Source organism: Ambystoma mexicanum, chromosome 3q, assembly GCF_040938575.1.
Source record: "Ambystoma mexicanum isolate Mex_15411 chromosome 3q, UKY_AmexF1_1, whole genome shotgun sequence".
Taxonomy (NCBI): domain Eukaryota; kingdom Metazoa; phylum Chordata; class Amphibia; order Caudata; family Ambystomatidae; genus Ambystoma; species Ambystoma mexicanum.
This window is the reverse complement of record NC_090926.1, coordinates 647,746,069-647,774,014: the sequence shown is the minus strand read 5'-3', so window position 1 is coordinate 647,774,014 and position 27,946 is coordinate 647,746,069. Positions and strand designations below refer to the sequence as shown.

The 27,946-nt window shown below is 44.3% G+C and overlaps 1 protein-coding gene across 4 annotated transcripts in view; it reads right to left on the bottom strand.

Moving 5' to 3' along the window:
• The window catches only part of TBCD (tubulin folding cofactor D), a 2,839,019-nt gene that overhangs the window by 507,631 nt on the left and 2,303,442 nt on the right, over positions 1-27,946 (bottom strand). For all 4 annotated transcript variants that reach the window (XM_069654539.1, XM_069654542.1, XM_069654540.1 and 1 more), the window contains exon 26: positions 17,465-17,527. In XM_069654539.1, coding sequence (XP_069510640.1) covers positions 17,465-17,527 — 63 coding nt within the window. The remainder of the gene's footprint in view (positions 1-17,464; positions 17,528-27,946) is intronic.

Here is a 27,946-nt window from a genome sequence, read left to right as displayed (position 1 = left end):
AACTGCGGACCCAGTACACCCCATCTTACATGGAGTATTGAAAAGGGTTAATTCCTACCCCTTTTTGTCTGTGCCTCTTGGAGCCTTGTTTAGTTCCCTTAACATTAAGACTTGGCTAGTGGCAGTGGTATCTACCCTAACTTTTCTACCGCGATTATATTATATAAACGTGGTACTGTTTTGGGCTATTGTAATAGCCTCGAACATAAACCCGCTTGACCAAATGCATTTTGTTTTGGCTCCGGTCGGGTTTAGTCGCCATTTCTGTTAAAGTCCTTCTTGTGTTTTACTTTTCACGCCAAACCAAGTTTGCCTTCTTTGGTCACCGTCCTTTGGCGGGCTTCTGCCCTGAAGCCCTCCTTTGGCATCTGGGTGTCTAGGTGGGCTGAATGTGAGGGAGGAGTTTAGTAACCCCCTGCACAGGGTCTCCTTGGAGACCCAGGTCGCACTTTGTTTCGACTGGCTGAGGTGGTTGTCCGGGCCGGAAAACCCCCCTGCTGGGTGATTGACAGCCAGGCTGTGTGAATGGGGGATTTTGGCATAAAAGGAAGGACTCTTGGGCTGGAAGTCAGAGTCGCCACTGGAACTACAAGAACCGAAGAGAAGCGGAGAAGAAGACGGCTGCTGCAACTCCCGAGTCCCGGTGAAGCCCTGCTGCAGTCCTGAGCTATCTACCCTTCAACGACAGAGAAGATCCAGTCCGGAGTCTTCTTCCCTTGAGCTTGGTGGGATCAACCAGCTCACCTTCAACAGCCAGAGAATCCTCTTGTTGGTCGGAATCGCTGCACACAGCTGTAGTGGTCCGGATAGCCATCTGAAGAGCCCTCTTCTGTTTTTAAAGGCACACACCTTTTATTCACTGTTGCTTCGCTGCTGCTGGCTTCATCCCCGGGTAGTGCAGATCGCTCCAGACGTCATCCTTCTTGTCCCCACAACTGAAGCTCCAGGAACCGTGAGTCTGCAGAAACTACCAGAAACAACTGCCGTAGCACCAGCTTTCTTTAAACGAATAAGGTACTGTGTCCGACCTTGAGGAATTGGGTTGAACCCTTTTTCCTCGCCAAAGGCTTGTCCTTTTCTTCCTTCCCTCTTATAACTTTTGCTTCCATTTGACAATATCCAAGTACTCCTGGCAATTTCGAATCGTGAACTATTCTAACCTTGTGATCCTCGACAACAGGATTCCTGTCCCATCTTGACACTGGCGCAGGCCTATTGACTTTTATCTACTTTTTAGAAAGCGTCCTCTGATTCTATTTGCCTTGACAAAAGTATTGCCTATGATTTTTGTTCCCTATTCCCTTGTTTTCATTCTTTATGCTAAGTGCGTTTAACTTTGGGTGTAGTACTTTCCGCTGGTACTTTTTATTTTTCGTAAAACTGAACTGTCAGTACTGTCAAAAAGTGATAGCGTTTTAACCCCCAGTAACGTCTTTCTTTCGAAACACCGGTCTATCAGAGTCTAATTTACATACCTTGAATTGACTTGAACAAGAGGAATTGGTTGTGTGTAGTATATTTTAGTGTGGTTTTATTTAATAGAACTGAAGTGTTTTGTGAACAGATGGTTTAAAAATAAATGTACTTATATTTTTTAACCAGAAACCTGGAGTCAGTGTTTGTTTGAGTCACAGTAATTGTAGTCCTTTGTGTAATCTCTACTACTGCTCATTTGCTCTTGAGATAAGTCTGGCTGCTCAGCCATTGCTACCACTTTTACTGTGTAGTACAGGCTTGTACCAAAGGTGAAATTGTACTACCACATGTAGTCTTAATTGTGTGCAGTGGTCCGTAAGGGCACTGCATATGATTCTGCCTAACAGCACCCACACCCTGCTTTATAAACAGAGGACCAAGTTAGGGTTATGCTTTTCTCCAGGGGATTCCCATTTCCCTTTGGGTCTATGCTTCCTAGCCGTTTCCTCCTGTTTTTGGAGAAAAGAGCCACGTTTTTAGTAGTTTTCTGAAATCCAGATGATCCCTTGTGTAAGATATGATTTTTGGTAGGTTATTGCATGCTCGAGCTGCCAGGTGAGAGAAAGATGAACCTCTGAATTTTCTTTTATTGTATGGTTTTGGTTCAAAGCTAATGTTGCTGCTTAATCTCAGTGATCTTGTCAGATGTAAGATGGTTATTTAGGAACTCTGCTCCTTGGCCGTGGACTGCTCTGTGCGTTATGCACATTGTTTAGAATTGTGTTCTCTTCGTGGTAGTCTGAGCAAGAGTCTTGCCGCAGAGTTTTCGATGCGCTGATGTTTTTTTAACAGCCGCTCTGGCATTCCTAGGTATAGGCTGTTGGCATAGTCTACTCTGGACATGAGTGCGATGATGGTGAATGATTTGTGGGTGAAAGAGGAATGGAAGGATCCTTTTTGCTGCGTGTAGCAGGAAGAAACATTTCTTGATTATGGCATTTACTTGTGGCTGTAGTGTTAGTTTGTTGTCCATCCAGAATGCCATGTTCTTTACTTTCGCTGATGGTGTTCCCGTTCCATCGGCCATGGGATGTAGTGGTCGTTTTCCCAACTTTTAGCTATGATCATTATTTTTGTTTTTCCTGGGTTGAGTTTGAAGCTGTTTGTGTTCATCAGTAGGCAGTCATTCAGCGTTTTGTTTTCTTCCTGTGTATCTTGTATTTTGTAGACGATCTGTGTATCATCAGCGTAGTTGTAGCATGTGAGGCCATGTTTATTAATGAACTTGATTAGTGGCATCAGGTATATATTGAAGAGCAATGGGGAGAAGGAGGATCCTTGTGGTGCTCCGCAAGTGGATTCCCTTGTAGTAGATTTGAAAGGTTTGATCCATATGATGTATGTTCTGTTTGTTAGGAAGGATTTAATCCATAGTAGGGCTATGTCAGTGATTCCTATTTCTTCCAGTCTCCTGATGAGGATTTCATGGTTGACTGTGTCAAATGCTGCAGAGAGATCCAGAATTATTAGAGCTGTACTTTTGTCTGAGTCTGCATTAGTCTTTAGATCGTCCGAGATGGAAAGTAGTGCTGTTTCCGTTCCCCTCATGAGTTTGATGCCTACTTGTGCTTGGTCCAACAGTTGATGCTCTTCTATGAATTCTTGTGTTATTCTATAGACATATGCCTTGAGTAGTTTCGCTGGGTAGGGGATGTTGGATATGGGTCTGTAGTTGGAGGGATCTTTCATGTTTCCTGCTGTGTCCTTGAGGAGCGGCTTGATTTATGCTGATTTGAATGATTGCTGTCCTTTCCCCGTCTAAAGTGATTGGTTAAAAATGTTTCTGTAGTATTCAATGGGCATTCCTTGTGTGAGAATTGATTTGTGTATGTCTGGGAGGCATGGATCCATGGGGGAGCCTGCTTTGTTGCTATTGCTTACCAGCTTGATGAAGGTCTCTGCTGATATTTGCGGGAATCTTCAGAGTTTGTTCTGGTGATCCTCAGATGGATCAATGGGTTGCATGTTGTAGTTGAGTGGTCTGCTTTGTTTTATCTGTTGGATGGTGGTGATTTTGTTTTTGAAGTGGTCTGCAAGGTCATTGCATAGTTTAGGTATCGGAGCATTGTTGCAGCCAGGAAGGTTTCCCATTTCGTTTATGATTTTAAACAATTCTTTTTGGGTGTTGGTGGCTTTGGCGATTCTGTTGTAGTATTTCTTTTTGGCATTGTGGATTTCCTTTTTGCATGAGTGGATTTATCAATGGAGTGAAAGTTTCGTCACCTGATCGTTTTCTTTTTTCTCCATTCTAGTTCAAGCTTCCTGTTTTCCCTTTTCATGGCGCTGAGTAGAGGGGCAAACCATTTTGCTGTTGCTCTTTTGCATGATGGGGTGAAAGGTTTTTCCTTTGACATCCCGTGTATTGTTCCCGTCAATCCATTTATGAAGTAGTACTGTTTTTCTTTCGAAGTCCGCTTCATCCAGGGTCGTCTTTTATGGTTTGTTGATTTCTAGTTGTTCTGCTAAGTTGCTTGCTCTGATGGCTCGCCAGTTTCTTTTCAAGATCATTGGCAGTTTGTCGGGTTGTTTGGCTGTTGTCGTGGGGAACGTGATCACGAAGGGAATGACAAGGTAGTTGCTCCAGAGGATCTGTAATGGTGGCTTCGTGGTGATGAGGCTTTTGTTGGCAAAGCTTGCATCTAGTGTATTCCCCGCTCTGTGGGTTGCTCCTTTGACTAGCTGATGTAGTTTCATCGTCTTCAGTTGTTTGGCTAGTGATTTTTGTGAGTTAGCGGATTCCTCATCAAACCAGATGTTAAAGTCTCCCAGGATTATCAGGAGTTCCTGCTCGATGGCTAGGTTTGTAATGGCTTAAGCGAAGGCGTCGGTGAAGGTTGCATCGTATAGTGGTGGTCTGTATACCAGAAAAAAGTGTGGTTTGTTTTGCAATTTGATGTTGGGTGAAGGATTAGGGATTCGCAGTTTTTGATGTTTAGTGGTTCATCTGTTTTATTTTGAGGTGTTCCTTGTATGCTATTGCCATTCCTCCTCCTCTTTTGTTTTTCCTGATTACTTGTGACCACTTGAAGTTGTCAGGAATGCGGTTATGCAATGTGGTTTTGTAATTGTCGTCTAGCCATGTTTCGGTTATTACTAATCTATCGATACCCTGCCGCATACGAAGTAGAAAATCTCTGTGGCATGTTTGGACATTGATCTGGCATCGATTCACATAATTGAGGAACATATGAAATGACATGGCATTTCAATGAAGGGGAGTTATGAATACGGAGGTGCATTGCAAATAAAGCACAAAATCATGTACTATCAGGTGTTTTGTCTGAATTTGTGGAAAAGGGCCTGTGTGACATCATTAATCCTAGATGGCCGCCGCTAAAATTTATGAATCAGAATTTGATCTATAACTGCTTTCAGAGTGACGCTATCAAATATTTTCTAAGGACTTTTTTGTTCACCATCAAAACTGAATAAAAGAGGTCCTTAAAAGAATTTGAGCTCTCTTATTTTTGTTTGCAGTTAGTTTTTGATGATTTAAAAAAAAAAATCTTATTTTGTTGCAGTTTCTGTAACTGGGACGAAAATTAGAAAATTATTTAAGAGCTGTTGGAGGGTGAAATCTGATTCTATCTTCCAGAAAAATCATTTTTTTTCAAAATGTTAATACCTTCAGATATCGCAATTCATTTAAAAGTAGAACTTCCACAATCAGCCAAAAAAGAAAACGGATAACACACTTTTCCTTGTGTATCTTATGTCAACAAAGAAAGAAATCTCCACTGGTTAATACAAAATGTTATGAAAAGGTTTTAGAGTGTATTAAGAAGATAGCTGAGTGAACAATAACGAATACTTGAACTGAAAGTCTGCGATTAGGCAACTTTACACTGAAGAACTTAAAAATGGAAAATCATTATGGCATTGTGAATGCTACAAGCAATGTATTCATAAGGAAACATGGATCGAAGCAAGAGATTGTATGGAGAGCAGTTATGCAAGCCAAGGCCATCTATCTCCAGCCATGAAGTAGAACTAGAACAAAGCTACATTACAAGATCAAAAATACCTACGCACGACAGAAATAAATGCATCTTTTGCGATAAAGAAGAAAGAAGAAGTAATCAATTATATTTGATAGCAACTCATTCAGCAGGCATCCGTTTGAAGAGAGCAGTAGAACTGTCTAACAATGACACATTGAAGATTCATGTTTTTTTTTTATTACATGCTTTTGGTTAATTAAAACCTTAGGCACGAAGTAAACAAATAAAATAACATAATAACATAGTATACATTAAACATACAGTACAAGTAGAATAATTAGATAGACAATTACTTCATCATATAAAACATTATACAGAATAAGTGACAATATCATAATAGTTATTCATAAAAACCTTAATATATTATTTAAAAACTATTTTCCAGATATAATATGCAACCCCAACATACACCCATGAATCAGCAGCATAGATACCAGCCCAAAATTGATCCAAAACGACCATCCTAAAATCATTAACCAAGTTCTTATAACCTCTATGATAATAATACCTCAAACGATGACATGCAGTAAATATATGCCTAGCTGTTTCAATTTCATATTTACAAAATTGACATTTTCGATCTTCATATGCTACCGATGCCCATGCCGCTGTATACTCATAGCAAGGAAGTACATTAAAACAAAGACATTATTCATCTTTTAAAATCATGGCTACAAAATTTCAATAAATAAGCATGTGACTTTCCCATCTTAAAACCCTGCCTCCTATAAGGTGCATAGTGTTTCTTTGTATATAGAATCCACAGAAATTGATCATCTGGCCACGGATTACGGACTTCTTTTGGACTATCTCCTGGTAAAGAAGAACTTGGATACTGCTTTGTGTCCTCTGGGAGACTGTTACTCCCTCTCGAACGCCAAGGTGCAGGAAACTTCTAAGGCAAAACCGCAGGTGCTTGGTGCAACGAATCTCTGTGGCTTTCAATATCCATCTTGCTGCTGTTGGGGTCCCTGGTTACCTAAATCTCCCCAGGGGAGGAAAACCCTGAGACTCACTTTCCACACTGCATCTCCACAGGCCATAAACTGGTAGGTGCCATTTCATTACTTGTTTAAAGCGTCGCTTTCTCACATTGCTGTTTAGAGTTCATGTTTGATTGCTTGTTCCCTTGCAGGTGCCTGGTTACCCGAGTTCCTGCTCTCTGCATCTGTGGCCTTAATAACTGGTCAGGGAGTAGCATTCGATCTGTCTCTGACCGGTGCTTGGGGACAGAAGTATACTTAGTCATTGCAGAGCCTCATCGTGACAGTTTTAAACCTTTATTAGTGGCAACCATGGCTGTAAGAGATCCAGACGGATAGACACTGTATACATAATTTTAATGAAACGCAGCACTATAGGGCAAATTCCCCAGCCCTGCAATATACCCCAGAGCCTATCGTGATTAGCAAAATCAAAAGATCCAGAGTAATCTATGTAACACAAATATAGACTACGCTCCGTACAAGAAGAGTATCTGATATAATATAGTTCAATGTAAACATATTATCCAGTGAACTAAACCCTGGCCTGAACCCAGTCTGTTGAAGAAAAGGAAGAAGATTATCCCTAATCCACCTATTAATAATATAAGTGGGCCGAGGAACTTACAACACAATTAGAAGGACATGAACATATGCCTTTTTAAAAAAAAGGGAATTAACAGATTTTCCCCAACTATCTGGTATATCACCACTTATGATATAAGTCATTTATAACACTCCTGTACACAAGTGTATTGAGGCACGACAGACAAGGTAGTGGAAGGAGACAAGGTAGTGGAAGGAACTCATGGTGGCGACAGTAAAGACAGACACAAGTGATCACAATTCAAGGGTGTTTATTAAATTGTATAAATGGGTTGGAAAAACGCCTTATCTAAACCTAAATCTAAGATGGGAGCAAGCTATGACCATCAAATAAAAATAAGGCAGTCCTAGTGGCGCCTTGTCAAATAAAAGGGCCTATACTAAAAACAAACCTATACCTTTCTCCTCCTTCTTGAACTGCAACAACTAAATACAAAAAGAGTGTGGGATAAGGTGCTTGAGAAAGAAAGAAGTGTTCACAAATGATAAGTCAGGATGCAGTAGCCGGGGGTCTCCCTTCCCCACGTTTTCAGCACGGGACAAGGTGGGATTCGAGAGCACAGCATACACTCGAGCTTTTGTCAGCATGAGCTTACAGTTCCTTTCTCAGGTATCAGGACCTCTGGCGGTTACGTCTCTTTTCTACAAAAAGTCTCTTGCCTCCAAGGCTTGCAGCATTCCAAAATAATAAACAAAAAGTTACTTTTTCGTCTATACGCTGGGTATTGCCTTTTCACCGCTGGGTCCCCCTCCTAAGGGCTCAGAACCCTCTACAATGTTAGCCTCCCTCTGCTGGATTCACTATGGCTTTTATTTCAAAACAATCTTCTCCGTCACATTCACAATTCTTAATGTCTTTTTAAACAGTTCACTGTGAACCTCACTTTCTCTGGTTCACTCTTGTCAGCAGAGAAATGTTCACTGAGGCATCAGGCTTCGCCCCTTCTTATCGTCATCCCTCCTTCGGGTTCACTCTTGCCAATCTTTTCTCTCACCATGCCGAATTCGTTACCCTAAGATTTCCATTACTTGCTGGTCAAAGACTTTCGACTGTACAGCGGATTTTGCTAAACCTCCGTATGACCACTTTGACACTGTTCTCACGGCCCTCGCACGACCTTGGCAATCGGTAGTTTCAACAAAGATGGGGAACCAACAAGAGTCTCTCTCCAAGCACCCATGTGGTGCCTGGCCCCTTTCCGCTGGCTTTCCCCTATGACCTTCACAGTTCTTTGAACCTTCCTTAGCTTGCAACTTTCATTCAACACAGTTTGGTTTTGTATCAGTTCTCCCCTCGACACACCGGCTGTGATGAACCGCTTGCCTTTCCTTGTATCTGGAGTCGGGACGGTATCACGGTAGCAAGCGTTGACATCTGCTGCAGCACACGTTAGCTTTTGTTCACGGTCTTCCTATTTCTTCCATAGAGGATTTGCGGGTCTGAGTCGGAAAGGGTAAGGTCGCTTCTCTCCCTGCCACCCTCTTGGTTCTCGCCACCTTTCTCCTCCTTCTTGAACTGCCACCCTGGGATAGTGGTCTCATCATGCTGTCTGCCTTGCTTCATAGTGTGCTCTCGTGCTCCACCTTTTATCCCTGTGGGAAAGGGAAAGGGCCGTCAGGCGTGAGTGATTCTGGTCATTTGCCTGACCTTAGTGTTGGGACATGCCAGGTAAAGGGCCCTAACGTTAGTCTGTTGTCACTCATGGTGTGTGAAAGTGTTCATGTTAGAAAAGGGGGGTAGAGATGTTGAGTGTCCTATTTAGTAGGATAGGAAAGAAGGGTTAACAGAAGGGTAATGCCGCGTCTCACCCATCAGTGATCCCGTTCCACTCCCCGGGGACCCCCCATCCAGGTGATCCTCCCGCATTGGTCCAATAGCGATGGCTGTGTCCTGGCCACCTGGAGGACAAATGCCAGGGGACTAGTTTAGTAGACACATTCAGGTTTCTCACATACCCTTCCTCCGTGCGATGTAGCCACATTTGTTTCACTGGGGAACTGGGAAAGAAAATCCATGTTTCCCTGGTCTTTTCCCTTTCGGTGTTCCACGTTGAAACAACAGGGTTGTAGGTTTAGGTCTAGAAACCATTGCATGACCCGAGGATTGGAGTCTTTGCATTGGCTAATCCAAACTAAGGGTAAATGATCTGTAACCAGTGTGAACCTTCATCCTAATAGGTAGTATCTAAGATGGACGATGGCTCATTTGATGGCCAGGGCCTCTAGTTTCAAAACGGAGTAATTATTTTCACGTGGGAACAGCTTGCTACTAGTGAATAATATGGGATGTTCTAATCCACTGCAAAGCTGAGACAGGACGGCTCCGAACCCTGTGAGGAAGGCATCTGTCTATAAGACAAACTCTTTACAGAAGTCAACTGCCTTTAGGATTGGGCTCTGGCACAGAGTTTGTTTCAAGGTTTTATAACATACCTCGCCCTCGTCATTCCAATGAAGTTTTTGGGGTTCAGCATTCTTAAGTTTATCTGGTAGCCGGGCTGTTTTGTCCGAAAAGTTGGGTATGAATCTACGATAATACCCTATTAACCCGAGAAAAGCTCCAAGATCTCTTTTGGTCTTGGGGGTTGGTGTATCTAAAACGGCTTTTACCTTCTCATGGAGGGGCTGTACATTCCCATTCCCTATGAAGGAGCCAAGGTATTTTACGGTGGACTTGTCCAATCTACACCAAGTTGGATTAGCAGTTAGGCAAGCTTTTCTGAGGACTTTCAGGATGGTATAAAGATGGAAGAGATAATCCTCCCACTTCTTGCTATAAATGACAATATCGTCAATATAAGCACCACAGAAATCGGAATAGGGTTGCAGGATCTGATCCATGAGGCGTTGGAAAGTGGCTGGCGTGCCGTACAAGCCAAAAGGAAGGTCTTTGAATTGGTACAGTCCCAACAGCGTTGAGAACGCTGTCTTTTCCTTATCTGGTCTGTGTACGGGAACTTGCCAGTAACCTTTGGTTAAATCTAGGGTAGATAGAAAGGTGACTGATCCGAGTTTGTCAATCAGGTCATCGGTGTGTGGCATGGGCTAGGCATTGAAGTCCGAAATAGCATTGATTTGACAGAAATGTATACAGAATCTTCAGGAATGGTCAGGTTTAGTAAACAACATGATAGGAGAGGACCATGGAATCGATGATGGTTCAATGATAACGGCGTTCAACATTTGGTTGAGTACCCCAATCACTATCTGTTTGCGGGCTTCTGGGATACTGTACGGCTTTAAATGAACCACTTTACCTTTAGGTGTTCTAATATAGTGGTATGTGCCTTTTACTCTAACTGGTTTTTCTGAGAATACATCAGGAAACAAGACAACTACGTCTTTTAGATCTTGTTGTTAGATAGATAGTTCGAGAGGAATTAAGTCAAAGTTATCTATTTCTTCTGAAACCAGACAGGCTAGTATTTTGGCCTGGGAAGCTGATGGGTTATCTTTCCATTCTTTCAAGAGGTTTATATGATACAAATGGACTTTGTTTTCTGTCCGGTTGGACTACTTTCTAAGTACAGGTTCCTGCTCGTTCTATTATCTCAAAATATGTCACGCCTTGAAACACTTGTGTATAGGCGCTTTATAAATGTCATATCATATCCTAAGGCCCGTGCCACTTGGAGAAAAGTTCGTTCTCTAAGGTAGGCAAGAGGACTAGTACCTTTTGTCCTATGGAGAATGATCTTAGATTAACTTTTTTATCATAAGCAGATTTTTTTGGGCTCTGGGCTTTTTCAACATGAATTGAATTGATATTTTATTTCTATTGCGCTCGTACACATGTGTTTCAGAGCACAATGAATACAACCTAAGTCTCAAACTAATCTCATATGCTCTTGCATTCTGGTGGCAGTCTGCGAGACAGGAATGGGGGCCTCTTCTCGTTCTTCCCAGATCTCCCTGAGCATGTCCAGGACATATGTGGCTCTCTACCATAAAGTAGTTGAAATGGAGAGAAACCTGTGGATGCTTCAGGGGTTTTCCTTACTGCAAATAGTGCCCATGGGATCATTCTGTCCCAATCTTTCCCGTCCTTATCTACCAATTTTCATAAAAATTTGCTTCAGGGTTTTAGTGAATCTTTCCACCAGCCGATCGGTTTGTGAATGGTACACCGAAGTCCGCAAGGTGGTAATGTGTAGCAGCTCTTTAACTTCAGCCATAAGTTTACTCATAAAATTCGAACCCTGGTCTGTTAGTATTTCTTTGGGAAAACCGACCCTGGAGAAATACGGTAGAAGGTGTTTGCGGATCTGCTCTGTGGCATTATTCCACTGGAAAAACCACTGGCTATCGGGTTGCATAATCTACAATTACAAGGACATATTTATTACCTAGTCTGGATGTCTCTAAGGGTCCAATTATGCCCATACCAATTCTCGAAAAGGGGATGTTCTATGATCGCCAATGGATTCAGAGGGGCAAGTAATGGAATGTGCGTACTGGTCTTTTGGCAGATCTCGCATGTCTGGATGAAGGTTTATATATCAGAGTGAATACCTGGCAAGTAACATTTCCCACTAATATGCACCTGTGTTTCAGACTGTCCTAAAATCCCTCCGGTCAGATGGGAATGCGCGAGTTCTAGTATGACCTGCTGGTGGCTCTTGGGTATTACCAGTTGTGTTTTTACTAGACCTTCCGTAGACGTCTCTCGTCTATAAAGCAATCCTTATTTTAAGAAAAAAAAGGACTTCCCTTAGCTAGACCTTCTCCCTCCGGAATTGCTTGTAAACTTGTAAAAAAGCTTCAGCGAGAGCGGGATCATTTCATTAGGCAAAGGCTAGGTTGGGAAAGATGGTAGGTTCATCTCCCTTACTTTATTCAATATGAAGGGATTTATCAGCTTCCCCAAAGCCTAGGTTTCCCCTGTCAGCTTTATCTGGCACAGTTTCTTTAAACTCTTTAAAGCTCTTTCGAAAATTCCCTGGGCGATTTGATCTCCACGACGTACCTCAAAGGGAATCTCACCATGATTCTGTAGGAGAACCTTCACATCTCCCCAGAAGTGGGGGTCAATAACACCTGCTAAGACATCTTTCCCAAACTTCCATGCTAGGCCAGATTTCAGGGACAATCTTATTTAACACCCTGGAGGGGGAGTTAAAACCAAGTCGGTAGGAATCATTCCTCATTTTCCAGGGGGATAACAGCTTCCCTACTGCTACAGATACCAAATCCTATTATTCCTTGGTGGCAATGGAAGGGTAAGAGGCTCTCGGACTACGTTTTTGGAATTGTAGGGTTCCCATATTAGTTTTAATTGAGTCATATCCCATATGTAAGGAACTCACAATGGCAACAGTAAAGATAGACACAAGTGATCACAGTTCAAGGGTGTTTATTAAACTCTATAAATGGGTTGTAAAAACTCCTAATCTAAACCTAAATCTAAGATGGGCGCAAGCTACGACTATCAAATAAAAATGAGGCAGTCCCAGTGGCATCTTGTCAAATAAAAGGGCCTATACTAAGAAACATCTATTGCCAATCCTTACAACTAAATACAAAAAGAGTGTGGGATAAGGTTCTTGAAAAAGAAAGACGTGTTCACAAATGATAAGTCAGAATTTAGTAGCCGGGGGTCTCTCTTCCCCATGTTTTCAGCACGGGACAAGGTGGGATTCCAGAGCACAGCACACACTCGAGGTTTTGTCAGCACAAGCCTACAGTTCCTTTTTCAGGTATCAGGACCTCTGGCGGTTACGTCTCTTTTCTACAAAAAGTCTCTGGCCTCCGAGGGTTTGCTGCATTGCACAATAATAAACAAAGAGTTCCTTTTTTGCGTCTATGGGCTGGGTGATGCCATTTCACCCCTGGGTCCCCTTCTTCCGGGCTAAGACCCCTCTTGAATGTTAGCCTCCCTCTGCCGGGTTCACTATGGCTTGTATTTCAAAACAATCTTCTCCAACACATTCAGAATTATTAATGTCTTTTTAAACAGTTTGAAACTCTGTTTCTCGGGTTCACTCTTGTCAGCACAAAAATGTTCATTGGGGCATCAGGCTTTGCCCCTTCTTAATGTTAAACTTACCTCTTTTACTCTGAATGTTGTTTACAAATTTACAAACTTCATTTCTATCCTTAATTATATCTTCTAAAGGAGTTTTAAAATGATTTAATGAGTGGTTCTGATTTACAGGGGAATTAGAGTTATCAGAATATAATGTATTGATATTCACATTTAACATTCCCCTGTTGCTCACAGCAGCTTTCAATATCATAAATGTGGGTGACTTTGTGAGGGGGCTCCTTACTCCCAATAAATGACTGATTGTGACAGTTTTCAGCATCACCACGATAATTAACTTTGGGAAAGCAAACCTCCCTCTGCAGCAAGCCATTACATATTCTGACATCACTGACATTTCTTCCTTTGAGGAAGAAAAATACTGTGTCTCTCCCAACTGACTCCTCCTGTTCCCCTGGGGCCCTTCTCTGCCCAGGTGATTCTCCCAGCTAATAGCGCCACAGTATAAGAATCAGGTAGCGGCTGCCTTCCCCATGCAACCTGGGAGGAGACTTTAGGTAGGGTCTTTGTGAGGACTCTGCAGGATTCATGACCAGTGATAGTGAAAAAAACGCCCCGTTCTGGGGAACTCTAGAACACTTAAATAGCAGCAAGGTAACCCTTCAAAGTGCCATTCGGTAGGCACGCCTGGGCCAAAGATAGCTGGAAACAAAACACAGGAGATAGATGACAGTATAGAGGACCCATTTCCCTCTCCCTGCACCTAGCCGAAATGTACACCACCTGCGGGTATAAATGGATTTTGGAGCGGGCCTCCGAGAAGAAAGGAGCACATCAAAGATATTGCATGACAAGTCCCACTCCTTGTATCCCAGACTCTCAGTAGCCAAGCATGTAGATTCAGGCTGCTGAGGTCTGGATAGAGAACCCGCCCCTCTGACTAAGAGAGCAAGTTCACTCTCCTCGGAAGGTGCCAGGGTGGGCAGATGGACATGTGCAGCAACTCTGGATACCAGGTTCTCAAGCCCAGTCTGAGGCGATAAGGATCATTGTGATTCTGAACAGGCGCAATCTCCAGAGAACCAGCAGAATGACAGGGATCAGCGTGAACAGATAAAGGTCAAGAACTCACTTCCTGTTGGCACTTGAAGCGAAGAGGTCCACTTGACGAGTTCCCAAAAAGGAGACAATCTTCTCCAGATCTTCCTGACAGAGCCAAAGTCTGTATGCTCAAGGCATCCGCAGTGACTTGTTTCGTCGGGCCAGATAAGCCGCCGTCAGAGAGACCCTGTTCTCCAGAGCCCAAAACCACAGTCTCGTTGGTTCTCTGCACAGAGGCAAAGACCACACGCCACCTTGTTTGTTTAAGTACTGCATGGTGTGATGGGTCAGAAATGTGAAGCAGACAACTTTGTGAAGATTTTTCTATAGATTACTTTTTATTAACTCAAAAAGGTTGCATAAATGCATCACAATCCATACCCTGACAAGGATTCCCCTGCCTAAAAGAAACACTAACAAAAGATTTCTGTCACTCAGCTGTCATTGTCATGAAGTCAGGGGCACATGCATGCATGGGTTGCATGCACAGGAGACCTGGGTGGACACTGTCCTGTCGCCTTTGGCACCAGGCTCATGAACAAAAGTAAACAAGAACATCCATTTAACAACAAAAAGCTTTTATTATGGACATAGCACTTCAGATGCATTCACCTTGAACATTCCGTCCATTAAGCAGGATGCATTAACCTTGAACATTCCATCCATTAAGCAGCCCCAAGTGTATTCTTGGGTGTGGCTGCTAATGGATTGCCTTCGAATGGCAGGGCGTGGCTGGTAAACCGGCCCTAATGGCTGTGCCCACGATCTCAGCTATATAAGCTGCCCCGATCCTCAAGAAAGACGCTTTGCGTTATTCTGCACTTGCAAGCAGCGGAACGCTCACCGTCGCCTGAGGTCAGACTTACCTTTGAAGATCCTGCTTCCTGGACATCCTGCTTCCTGCCAGCATACTTACCAACTGGGGGAAGCTGTTCTTACCTGTACATCTCTTCGGCGAACCAAGTATTCATCTTTACACTTTCTGGAACGCCAATATCTTCATCTTGGCACCGCAGCACAACACGCTCCATCGTCGACAGCAGCGCCTGCAAGGAAAAACAGAAGACAAGGTTAGACATCGAAAAAACAGTCAGTTTAAGGTTGCGCTTCGCCATCCTACGCGCTTTCCTTAAACCATCACTTACCTGCTGTCGAACATTGCGGTAGCATCCATCTTCCATCCGGCCGCGTTTCGCGCCTCACAGCTGCATTGAGGCCGCATTTCCATCTAAGGGAAGAAAACAGAAGAGAGACATTATTACGGGCATCAATAGGAGCAACATATAAAGACATTAAACAGAACGAACAGCATAACAAGAGCTCAAGAAAGACTTATCAATCATAAGGACAAGCATAGTCACAGCTGGACTGGACTAATCCTCATCAGGGATCAGTGAGGGAACTAGATCCCATTCGACGCGCCCCTGCCATAAGTAGCAGGACGGAGTAGCAGGATAGTATCTTCCATATTTCACAGGTGAGCTTTATAGGCCAGCATATGCTCACAGAAACCGTACTTTGTGGTGAAGGGTTCGAGAGGTACAACAATCACAGATTGGCGCACTCACACGCTCTTATCTCCACACAGGAGCAGTATCACCACGTACCACCGCTCACAGCTTTTCTACTGAGGGAGAGGCCTGAAGGGGGTGATTCAATTTCAGGGAGGGCTGCAACCGTGCCTCAACCCCTCCGCAGAGACCAGGTGAGCATAAACCTATACATACAATAACTCAACAAGGTAATATATGGCAGTTTCAAAAAGCAACACGTATAACAATTGAATGCACAATATAACAAATGGTTCTCATAACCTGGGTGAATTCCCCTTACCCAGATTCCAGCAGGATTTAGTTTTAACAGTTGCAAAAGAATAAGGAAATCCAGTTACAACACCGTTCTTGTCGATTCCCACTTGACAACAAAAGTTCCAAAACGGCCGAATTAATCAACAAGATTTCTTCCTCTTTTACTTGTAATATGCAGAACTCAAACAACCTTCTTCGCATAAACCAAGAACCTTTTCTTAATTCATCAGGTTTAACAAGAGGTGTCTTTGTCCGGATTATTCTGCAGCAGTGTATTTGTTTGAAAAGGTTAAACACTTCTACAGCACTTCATACCACACTGGCTTCAGCAATGCAAGTTTGTCAGCATGTTTCTGTAATCTATTACCACAACTTATCAGTGGTTCTACCACTTCTTCTATATCATTTGTCACTTCACAGTACTTAATCAACTTCCACCTGGTTTACTCCCATGCCAGGCTTACTACACCAAAGGTTTTCTCTTCTGGTATACTCCCCTGCCAGAATAGAATAATATGTCACCACAATCTCTGCCTCTGTATACTCTCCTGTCAAGCCAGAACAAACAGCCAACTACATGAACATCTGTGGTAAGTATCAGCTAACACCAACTTAGCAATGTCTCAACACCACGTTTAAGAATGTCTTTAGGGACAACAAGATTGACTGTGATGGTATTTATGATACACCTGTGATTTCCATACACTTTGTAAGTTATGCTCCACTCCTTCTGAATATCCTTCACCAGAAGGACAGCCTTCTTGACACTCTTGTTTCCCTACTCCTTCATTAAACAAATACTGACAATATTTCTGTTTCACTGTGACTCTTCTTTGGTTTTATCCTCCTCCTACAGGGTTGGCCCCTTCGTGTCGGTATCCAAAGACTTTGGGATCGAGTGGGCCAGCAATTGTGATGGGTGTCGGCGTAGCGCTAACTTTGTAGCACATTTCCTCAAGCCCGTCGGGTTCATGGACTGATGCAAGCTGCATTGCTTCACGTTATGGTTCATCCCCAGGGACTACACACAGATTTGTGTAGGTGGGTGAGTGACATATTGGAGCTACAGTCCCGGTAGTGCTTAAAACCAGACAGTGTCACCCGGAATTGTGACGCTGAACATTATTTTCACTAGCGTTCCGAGTATACAGCATACTGAGCATGCAGAAAAAAACATTGGAGTGTGAACTATATTAATGGGCGCCAAAGCAATGTTCGGAGTCAAGAAGCACAAGAGCTGAGGAAGGTGCCATCAAGCTGTCAAGATTTTCAGAGAGGAGCTGCGCTGGAGGTTATTTATCCAGATGAGGAATTTGTGGGAGGTTGCAATCCATTGAAATATAATTTCTGGGAAAAAGATAATGCACGGTCTACAATAGTTGGTAAATGAAGGAACAAGTAAACAAAAAAGAGACTCTTCTCATATGTCAAAGCTCAAAAACATTACTTTTACACATTGCGGCTTTCCCATGATGCAGAAACACAAAGTCAATAAAAGTAACATACCAATTACAGAATCATCATGATATGGCATTCTTGAAAGGGACAGCTTTTCAATCAAAGAGCACACTGTAAAAGAAACAAATATATTCCATTTTAGAAGTTCAGGATTAAGGCCGGTCCAAACAAAATGAAAGTATGGATTTATAATTATTGCCTTATTTTGGAACACGAAACACTAAACATTACTAGTTACTTGCAAACAATCAAAACCCTCCCTAAAACAATACTTTAAACTTACATTCTTGCACTGGGAGCTATTATGTGTTGCTTCTTTTTGGCTTTAGGCTATTTTACACTCCCCTTTCAATTCCCAGAGCTGCTGTAATTGTGAGGAAAGAATAGAACAACTGAACTCGTTGTGTCAGGCAGGTGCTTAAACTATAGAAGAGCGTGTCTGCACTCTAGCGCTTCAATGTCACCCACGCACATTCTAGGATTTCACCAACACCCATTATTGAAACATCAATAGCACGCACTAATACACCGACCATGCTATAAACAGGTGCTACTAAAACTAGAACATTGATGATTAACCTCCTGATCGATGAGATGTGGCACCAGACACCAGACGACCACAAGTTTCGGAAAGCTTCCTAAAACCTGCAGGAAAAATCAACTGGAGTCCAGTAGCCTTAAAGTAAGGCCTGAATGTGTTTAACCCTCTGCTTGAACATCACTAAAATGTTTTGGCTTCGGCCCCTTGAACATGAAGGGGCACAAAAGCCTCCTTAGCCCTTCAATGTAGGACATCAAAAGACTAAGGGCAAAGCAGGGCAACTTTTTAGGAGATAAAGGTATACGTCTTAATGCCAATCAAATGCAATGTGAGATTTGAGATTCACACTATAGTTTTATATATTATTTTTTAAGTGCTAATGTTTTAAATAAACCTTTGCACTATAAAAACACATTACAAGACAATTAAACAATTGATCACATAACAATTAATTACACCTCCATTGCAATCATTAAAATAATTAATATATCTCATTATTATATTTACACACAATGCATCGCAGGACAGTGCAGGATATATGCCAATAAGATTTCATCACAATTGCAGTTTTTCTAGTTTCCACAATACCTTTTTCCACACGTATGCCGCTGCGCCACTGTTCTCCCCCGAGTTGCCGAGCTAATTGCACTCCAAAACTGGTCTGAGTGGAATTGTCCAGAATGGGCAACCAAATTTTGATAGGCTCTACAGTATTTCTCCTCCAATATGGGACACTAGTAGTAAATGCCGACCAGTCTCTACCTTATGCCCACTAGACGACATAACCTACTGTCAAGAGGCGTGCCGGACAATTCACCAAGATACTCAGTGTGTAAAATATTAAAACGCAAATAAATGATAAAACGCCTGAAAAAAGGAATACAAGGTTTTAAAAGATATTGGCAAGGGCTTCCTATAGGGAAGCTAGACCTAGCAAATTCAACATATTTTACTGCACTGGTCACCTGGCTACCCTCTGATCTCGGGCCCAGGTCCCCTCCCCCACCAGCTGCACACCTGTCCTGCCTCCTGGGCAACCCCTGCACTTGGAGGCTTTTTCAGTATCCCTACAGTCCCCTCCAGCTCGCGACACTTGATGTCTGCACTTACTCCTGCACTTGCCACTAGCTGGCCACACTTTTACCTATTGGTTTATTTATTTCATTAATTCGTTACTGTTGATACTATGTATTGCACTGCCCTCTGGCCCTGCACTTACCCTTTCCCCCCCTCCCCTGCACTTGCGCGATCTCAATGTCACATGGCCTAGTAAGATCGCTGTCTTTGTCTTCCCTCTGTTCCCCCTCCCTTACCTCGTCGCGCCTTGAAACACTTGTGTATAGGCGCGTTATAAATGCCATATCATATCATTTGCAATGAGAATGTCAAACAGACCTTTTTTCCAAAATGAACAAACACGGCCGGGCAAACCACTTTCAAGGAGCCATCAGGCTTTGAAGATCACACTTGTATCTAGCGAAGAAGGAATCAATGTCATCTCTATACTCTAAGAGCCAGCAGTTGTATTTCCTGATATTTGACTCACTCCACAACACCGGATTACCCTATGAAGTAATGGAAGTTGAAACTACGAGTAACCTTAGTGCTACCCAGGTCCATGGTCTAAGACATCACAGCGTGATCACTCAGATCATTGAACTCCGGCAACAGTTTAGAAGCAACTTTGGTCCAACAAACCCATAGTGCAATCTGGAATGCGATTTACCGTTGGACCAGGTGTTTAACACCTCAATACGTTCTCGATCTTGCATTTCTAGATAATTCAAATCATGCATATGCAACTTGCATGTCCAATGCTGGCCCCATGAGCTCAACTTGTTCCAATAGGTAGCAGATTGTGTGGAGTCTATCATGATCTGGCCAATTTCTTCACTGTGCTCCATCAAAGCATATATATTATTATATATTATATTATTATTGCTATTATATAAAAGATTCTCTGGTAGAGGCACAATAATCATTAAAATCCCCTGCAACAATCACGTAATTCTAACGAGTGGCAATCCACGTCGTTATATCATCATCCACATGAGTTTGAAGGTTTGTCGACATAACATCCCCAGTAGGATTATATATATTAACGAGCAAAATGTTGCCAAAATGAGGAGATGAAATCTCTATGAACACACCGAGGACTTTAGATACAGATTTATTAGGGCAAAACTCACTTAGCTTTAAATGAGCTTTAGCCCCCGCTGCCAGTCCCCCCCCCATGGGGTGGCAACGGGTGGTTCAAGCAGGCCTGCAGATCATTTTAAAGCCATCAATCAGAAACAGGTGGCAGGCCCAAGTTTCCTGCAAGATGAAGATGTCAGCAGGCATTAATTCTTTGCAGGCCTTTAGGATTACATAGGAAGGGTAGATGGTATCTAGTGTTCTAAGATAGGAATTTAAAACTACTAGGTCGAGGGGCCGGTCATTGCCCACAGACAGGCTGGGTGGACCCATCTCCAAAGATGATCTCAAACAAGCCTCCACGTCAACCCACTACAGCACGCCAGGTTATCTCCCCTCTACCCCTTTTTTATATACCAATAAAATTCTACACCTGCTTAACTTTTAACCTACATAACGTTCCCTCTATATAATTTCCAACTCTATTATGCCCTACTTAACATCCTATTTAACATGTATTAAATATATATAAATATAAAAACATATATACACTGGCATACAACATATACACAACATAATACACTATGTCATAATATGGGTGACTGCTGCAGTCAGTCATCCCCTTCACAGTTCCTTCCCGTCTGCCTCTAGTGGCGGCTTGCTATGCAAGGGCTTTTGATCCTTGCTGTTGTAATTGGGACCTGGGCACACGAGTTCCTCCTTCAGGGTGGCCCGTCCACCACGTGAGGCTCACCTGTGTGCACCGCCTTGCACCTGCAGCCTTTGCTGGTCTTCAGGGTGGGCGCATGAGCTGGGGAGTGTGAGAAACCAGAAGTTGTCTCCCCCACTAGTCCCCGGGATCTGTCATCCAGGTGACCAGGACACAGCCATTGCTTTTGCATCGAGTTCCTGGGGTGGACCAGTGCGAGAGGATCACGCTGGATGGGGAGACACAGTATCCGCTTTCCTGTAACACCTTAACCCCATCCTACCAGGTATGATATTTAAAAACTCAATCCTCCCATCCCCTTTTACAACACAAACACTTTCTCAGAGACAGCCCACTATGAGAGAAAACGGACAACCGAGCCGTCTACCTGACGTGTCCCAATACAATGGTCAGGCAATTACTGACCATCATACACACCTGACTTCCATTACACTTCCCCCCACGGATAAAAGGCGGAGCACGAGAGCAAACAGCAGTTCCAATATTGCAGTTTAACGAGAGGAGAAAGACAGAGAAACAGAAGGGGATCGCAAGGAGGGAGGTTCCCTTGACCCTTTTGACAAGGAACCGTTACTTTCACAAAGCCTCGAGAATAGAAAGCATAAGACCGGGAAACCAGGCTGAGGAATCCTGCATTGTGTCTCGGAGGTACCGGGGCACTCCCGCATCGATAATCAAGGCAGGGAGAATCGCCAGCTGCCGTGGTACTGTCTTTGGCTCCAACAACAAAGCAGCGTCAGTGAAATCAACACAGCTGATGAGTTGGGAGACTGATACAAGACCGGTCTGTCTTGAAGCCAAGGTTGCACGCAGCAACATTGTATGGCGAGTGCCGGAAAGAACATGGTATGAGACGCGTGTGATAACCAACACTGGTAAAGTTGAACGGTAGATGAGTAACTGAACTTTGAAACCAAGATACAATACCTTTGACAAAGTGGTCTGGCAACGCATGGGTGTTCAATCGAAGGTCTATGTAAGGTATCCAGCTGAGAGTTGACAAAATTGAAACAGTGGCAAAGGATTGTGAATCGAAGGGGTCCTGCAACGGGTCAAGCTAAATTCTGCACACAATCAAAAGTCTGCAATTTTGATACACTAAAGAAAGTTAATAACAAAGTAGATAAAGTTGATCTGAGCCCAGCAGAGGGAGATCAATTGAAAGCTTTGGGTTAAAGCAAGTTTGTGTTACAGTAGATAAATTGGTCCGAGCCCGGCAGAGGGAGACAGACTGAACATTTTTGTGTCAAAGTGGATCTGAGCCCGGTGAATAGTAAATCGCCTAAGAAAATTGTGTATATGTGAATTCCAAAAAGGAAAGGAACTTTATTGTTTGTTTGTTGCATCAGGCCCTCCGATAGAAGAGACTTTGAATGGCAAAGTGACTTTGGCATAGAAGGTCATGATGTTGAAGTTTTGAACTGAACCCTCGTGCTAGAGAAGCCAGAGACTGTGCTAAGCTCGAGTGTGCCGCCTTGTCCCGTGCTGAAAATATGGGGAAGGAAAGCCAACGGCTTGAATATCCTGACATATTTTTCTAACACTTTTCTTTTGCATAACATTGTTTCCCACACTATTTGTATTTAGAGGTAAGAATTGGCAATAGGTTTATTAGTATAGGCCCTTTTATTTTTACAAGACACCACTAGGACTGTGTTATTATTATTTGATGGTTGTAGCTTGCTCCCATCTTTAGATTTAGGATTAGATAGGTGTTTTTCAAACCCAATTGAAGTTCAATAAACGTCCTTGAACTGTGATCACATGTCTGTCTTACTGTTTTCACCATGACTTCATTACAGGAGCCACAAGCAATTATGGCTGGGTATGCAGCCACCTTTTGACTCTTCTGGGCGACGCCCTTGGTGTGGGGTCACCCACCTCGCCACTGCGCCTCAGTGCCATCTTAACTTCAGGCGATGTACCCTGAGCTGTGGGTAGGCCATTGCAATCAAAGTTGTACCTGTCACCATTTCAGCTTCAGGCGGCATCCCCATGGCAACGGGGATGCTGCTGTGTTTACCGTCACACCTGCAGCCTGTCACTCTTCTTGACTGGCCCGCTCTGCAAAGCATTGTGAGACGCAGGGAGTGGGATGCTGGGCTTCAACCGGGCTGCTGCTTCATGGCCACAAGGCAGGACAAAGGGGGGTACTGCCAAGTAGTTGGTTCGGGCTGCCCTCTCTAAGATGACCTTGACTGGGCTGTTCCTTTTTGGCCCTGGCGGCCCGACACACGCCGCCCAGACCCTTTGTGATTCCTGGGCCTGTCCAATCTGACCCCCATGCTGGCCAACACCCGCCACAGCCCAGGGAGGCCATGCTGACCCTGCCAAGCACCTCAGCCCCCTGGCTCGCTCTCTTCTTAGGGGGGCTCCCCTCACACATGTCCGGCACCACACCTTCTTTGAGCTCGAGGCAGCGTCCCCCCTTAGGGGGATACGTTCTGTTTGGTTCTCCACTCTCCTTGTTTCACTTTCTCCCTTTCCAATTGCCCTTTTCAACTGTCTTTCTTTTCAAACTCTTCTTTAGATTGTTTTCTCCCCTGCCTAGTGCATTCTTGGGCAGAAGAGTTCTGTTTCTTTAATCTCCTTTCTTAACATTCCATCCAGTCCAATGGTGGGCTGGATGGACTAGTCCAAAATAACACTATAAAACCATAACTAACACACACTAACACACAAACGCACAAATAAAATACTTTTATTAGCTGTGGTATCTCTTATCTTTATTTCAAGATTTTCCCTTAAAAGACAAGCTTGCAGCCCCTACTAGCCGGGCCCCTTGGGGCCAAGGGCTATCCATCAGGATTAAATTGATACATGCATAAGAGTCATGGACCTGTGAATGGAAAGTGTAAGCTCTTTTCTCTCTGCTATTCTGTCTCCATGTGTCCTTAGCCCCATTTCTCGGTTTATACTGAAGATGTTGACTGCGCCATGTGATTTTACCGACCCAAATTACAGAGTGGTACATTTCATCGCGGCCAATCACCCCAAACCCCATGTTTTTCCACCCTTATAACGCCACCCCAACCCCATGCCGACTCATTTTAACCCCTTACACCACTACCGCATATATATTTAATTAATATTTTCTGAGTTTTTCGGTGTTATGTACCTCAGTGAAATGTACTACTCTATTTTGTTTTCGGTAAAATGGCTGGCTTATCTTTCATGGGGTCCAGGACCATGTTAAATTTCGCCCTAGCGTGACAGCACCTTCGGCAAACAACCCTAGCTTATGGCGGATTTCCTCCCAGAACTCAATCCGACCCATGTTTGGAACATTGATCTGATCAATGTTCCAAACATGGAAACACTTTCCATTCACACTTTCCAACATGGAAACACTTTCCATTCACAGGTCCATGACTCTTATGCATTTATCAATTTAATCCTGATGGATAGCCCTTGGCCCCAAGGGGCCCGGCTAGTAGGGGCTGCAAGCTTGTCTTTTAAGGGAAAATCTTGAAATAAAGATAAGAGATACCACAGCTAATAAAAGTATTTTATTTGAAACATGTTCCAAAAATGCCACTGTCTGAGGGAGGCCCTTGCCCTTGTACGCCCCTGTGACGAAGAGATATCATCATCATCTCCTTTGGTCTCTTTTACCTCAAATGGACAATCGGCACCAAGCAAGGAAAGCTACCCTGGCATTTTTACTAGGGCCTGTCGCAAAGCATGTCCCTGAACATTCTTTCCCACCGAGAGCAGGCCCTTTTCCCTCAGGAAGTGGGTTGCCTGGAGATACAAAATGTCCAATCTCATCTTATTAAAGTCCCCTCTCACCAGCGACCTCTTGTTTGGAGAGTTGAGGCCTCTTAAGTTCAAAGACCCTACCGTAAATGCATTTTAAGTCCCAGTACATCAATTTATTTCTCCTTTTCTAGCCCTTCCATATCTTGGCCCTTTAATGTCTCTACCATTTAGGCAGCATCATTTTTTTGGGGGTGGGGTGTTCAACTTCCTAAATTTCCTCACAACATACATTCGTAATCTACTCAGGGCGCCTCTCGTGTTGATCAGATCTCAGTAGTTCAACTCGTTGCTCTTTTTTCCCCATAGATACCCTTGTTTGCACCAGTTCACACAGCCCCCTCTGTATATCCTCCTAGGTGACCAGCCTGTAGGCCCATCCTCCCATTCAAATGATAGCAAGAAGGGCTACCCACATCGGTATTTGGTATCTTGGTCTCTAAAATATTGAGTCGGTTCTCTACACATCTTGCACCTCGTAGGAGTGTGTGTTGAGAGGTTCTGATAGATGCCCATCTTTGAGCTTGAAAAGACAATTGGTGTGCCACTCCTGGCTTTATTCATGATCTTTGCTTTCTCTGAATAATAATGGAATCTTGCCACCAACCCTTTGGGTTGTCCTGTGCCAACACCCCCATCTCTAACAAGCTCCATCTAGGGTGATCTGCATTCCTCCTCCACCGCGAAGAGTATGTTGATGATCTCCTGGACCATTTTCTCCACCTCCTTTGTCGACTTCTTGTCCTGCTCCGGAATCCCAAAGAAGCAAAGGTTGCACCGGTTCTCCCGGTTTTCAATATCATCAAACTGAAGGTGGTGTTCCTCCTCTCTCCTTTCAAGCACCAACAGCCTCACATCAAGCTGCATTTCCAGTAGGTCAACCAATGATTGATTCGCCTCCAGGAATTGTACTCGCGCTTCAACTGAGTCAACTGTTTCATTCAGCTGGCACAGCCAGAGACTCACTTCATCTTGCATCCCTCTAATCTCCTCGAGGATAGTTGATAGGTCCCCTCTGATGGATGTATAATTACCTTCTCGTGAGGAAGGGTCTCTGTCTCCCTTTCTTTGATTTCCCCCATTATTATTCTCTCATTGATAATTTTGGAGGGACATTTTCCAGCTCATTCAGTCTGCTAGATTAACTTATTGTTTGCTCGGTCACATCTTTTCCCTTCTTATCCCTCTCTTTTCTCTAGATCCAGGGTGGGGCGTAGACCACTATGGACTGATCATATTTCCCGGCACCATGAAGGGATTCAGTGTCCAGTGCTGGTCTGATAACTTTCCAGCTTTCTTATGTGGTAATATATTAAAGCTCCTTGCCAGTCTTCCTCCTCAGGATCCTTGGTGTATGTACCACCTGATAAGGCCTGCTTCACTCACTAAATGAGGCCTGCCACTGTGTACTGTGGTGTATCAGAATGTCCCTCTGCACCCCGCTTTGGGGGGACTCTGTCCTGCATCCGGCCCCTCGTCTACAAGAAGGGGGGGTCCCACGCCACACACTGGGGAGAAGCATGGGGGGTTCAGTGGGATGCCACACCGCCTGTGTGTTTCTGTATCTTGGCACCCCACGTGGGGATGGGTGCGATAATTCTCACACTACCTTCTACCACCCCCTCCGCCTACCAGATGGGTCTGCTCTCTGGTCCTGCAGCTCTCTCTCCACTCCACTAGTAATGCACATCAAAGCAGCCCCGCGGGATGGGATCAATGGGGTCCTATCATTTCTGCCCGATCTCTGTGAGCCACCGTTCTTTTCACTGGTCGTTTTCTTTGCTCCTCGGCCTATTTCGGCAACATGCACGTCTCCTGTCCAACGTTTCAGTCGCCACATTTCTGTGCCGACTGAAATGTGGCGATAGAGGGGGAAGGGATGCCTCCTCTCTGCCTGCTTTTTCCGTTCCTCCCAGGGGGCGGGGGGGTCTCCTTCAGTTGTTTAGGGGGAGCTTCTTTGCATCTTTCCCAGCATTTCTCTGCAGATTCACATCTCCTAACAGAAACTTTTTAGGTTTTGGCATGGGTCGGATAGCAGTGCCGTTCTCGTCAGCTGTGTGAGAAACGTGGGGGTATCCCATGTAGACCCCTAGAATCCTCTATTAAGGTGGCCAGGGGAGGGCCATCGCTCTTGGATCCCAACCCTGGGGGTGGACGAGAGAGAGAGGATCACCTGTGTAGGGGAGTCTGGGGTTGCGCCCATGGCAGTACCCCAGGTGAGACAATATCCCCAATGAGGTGGTAGGCGAGGAAGACGAGGTCCCAGAAGCCTTCAAAGGGTATTTAGGTCCCATTGTCCCTGGTCCAAGAGGGAGGCAAAAATATCATACCAGAACTAAAATTGGCAAGGAGGAGGGTCAAAGGAGACAAACGCATAGCTCCAACACTATTTTTCTTCCCCTGGGTCAGACCATAGGGATTACTGTAAAGATCTGTACTTTCATGGCAGGATGTCAGGAGTAACATAACAGAACACAAGGGGAATCAAACCCGGCATATAAAAACAGGAAATGGGGATTCCACTCTCTCCTCAGTCAGTCCCCATATAATTATCCAACATGTAAATCTCAGTTTCCCTCTTGTCCTGTCTCCCCCTCCCCATTTCCAACATGTACTGGGACGAGGAAGAGGCGACCAGGAGCAGTGAAGATTGCCCATAGACATAATAGTGAGAAGCAGAGAGAGGCCTACCACATTACACCACTAGGCTGTCCCACTAATAGAGTCAGGAAGGGTCAGGCACATTTTACTTTGATCATTCACACCTAACTCCACTACACTCTCAATTAGGGTATAAAAGGTGCGCTTCTGTCCAAGAAGTTGAGTAAGCTGCGTTTGCTGGTTGGAACGTGGAGGCTGGAGCATGAGAAGCCCAAGTCTGGAGGAGAGCGGGACACTGAGACACTAAGCCTGTGGGGATGTAGGTTTGCAGCGTAGCGAGGGAGCCGTGTCTCCATGGTGCCAGAGTGAGGCGAGTTGCTAATTATTGGCCGTGTCCCGGCCAGTGGTCGTTCTCTTGGGATGTGTGCCGGTCCTAAAGGTGCCTGAGGGGCAGGTGTTGAGACCCTGACCTTGGCCCACAGATCCCAAGAAGCTGCCCACCAGCGCTGCGCTATCCAGGTGAGTTTCGTAGCAGGAGAGAGAAAGAAACCCAGTGGCGTGCCTGTGGCTGGAGCAGAGGCAGAGATTTGAAAGCGGCACGGAAAAAGCAAAGCAAGGAAAACAAGGTGCGCGAGCGGCACAAAGCTAGAGAAAGACAGAAAAGAGGGTGTGAGCGACCTGAAAGTAAGAGAGGAAGGCGCAATAGCGCACAGCAAAGTGAAAAGAGTGTGCCATGGGCACGACAGAGCAAGAGGAGTGTGCA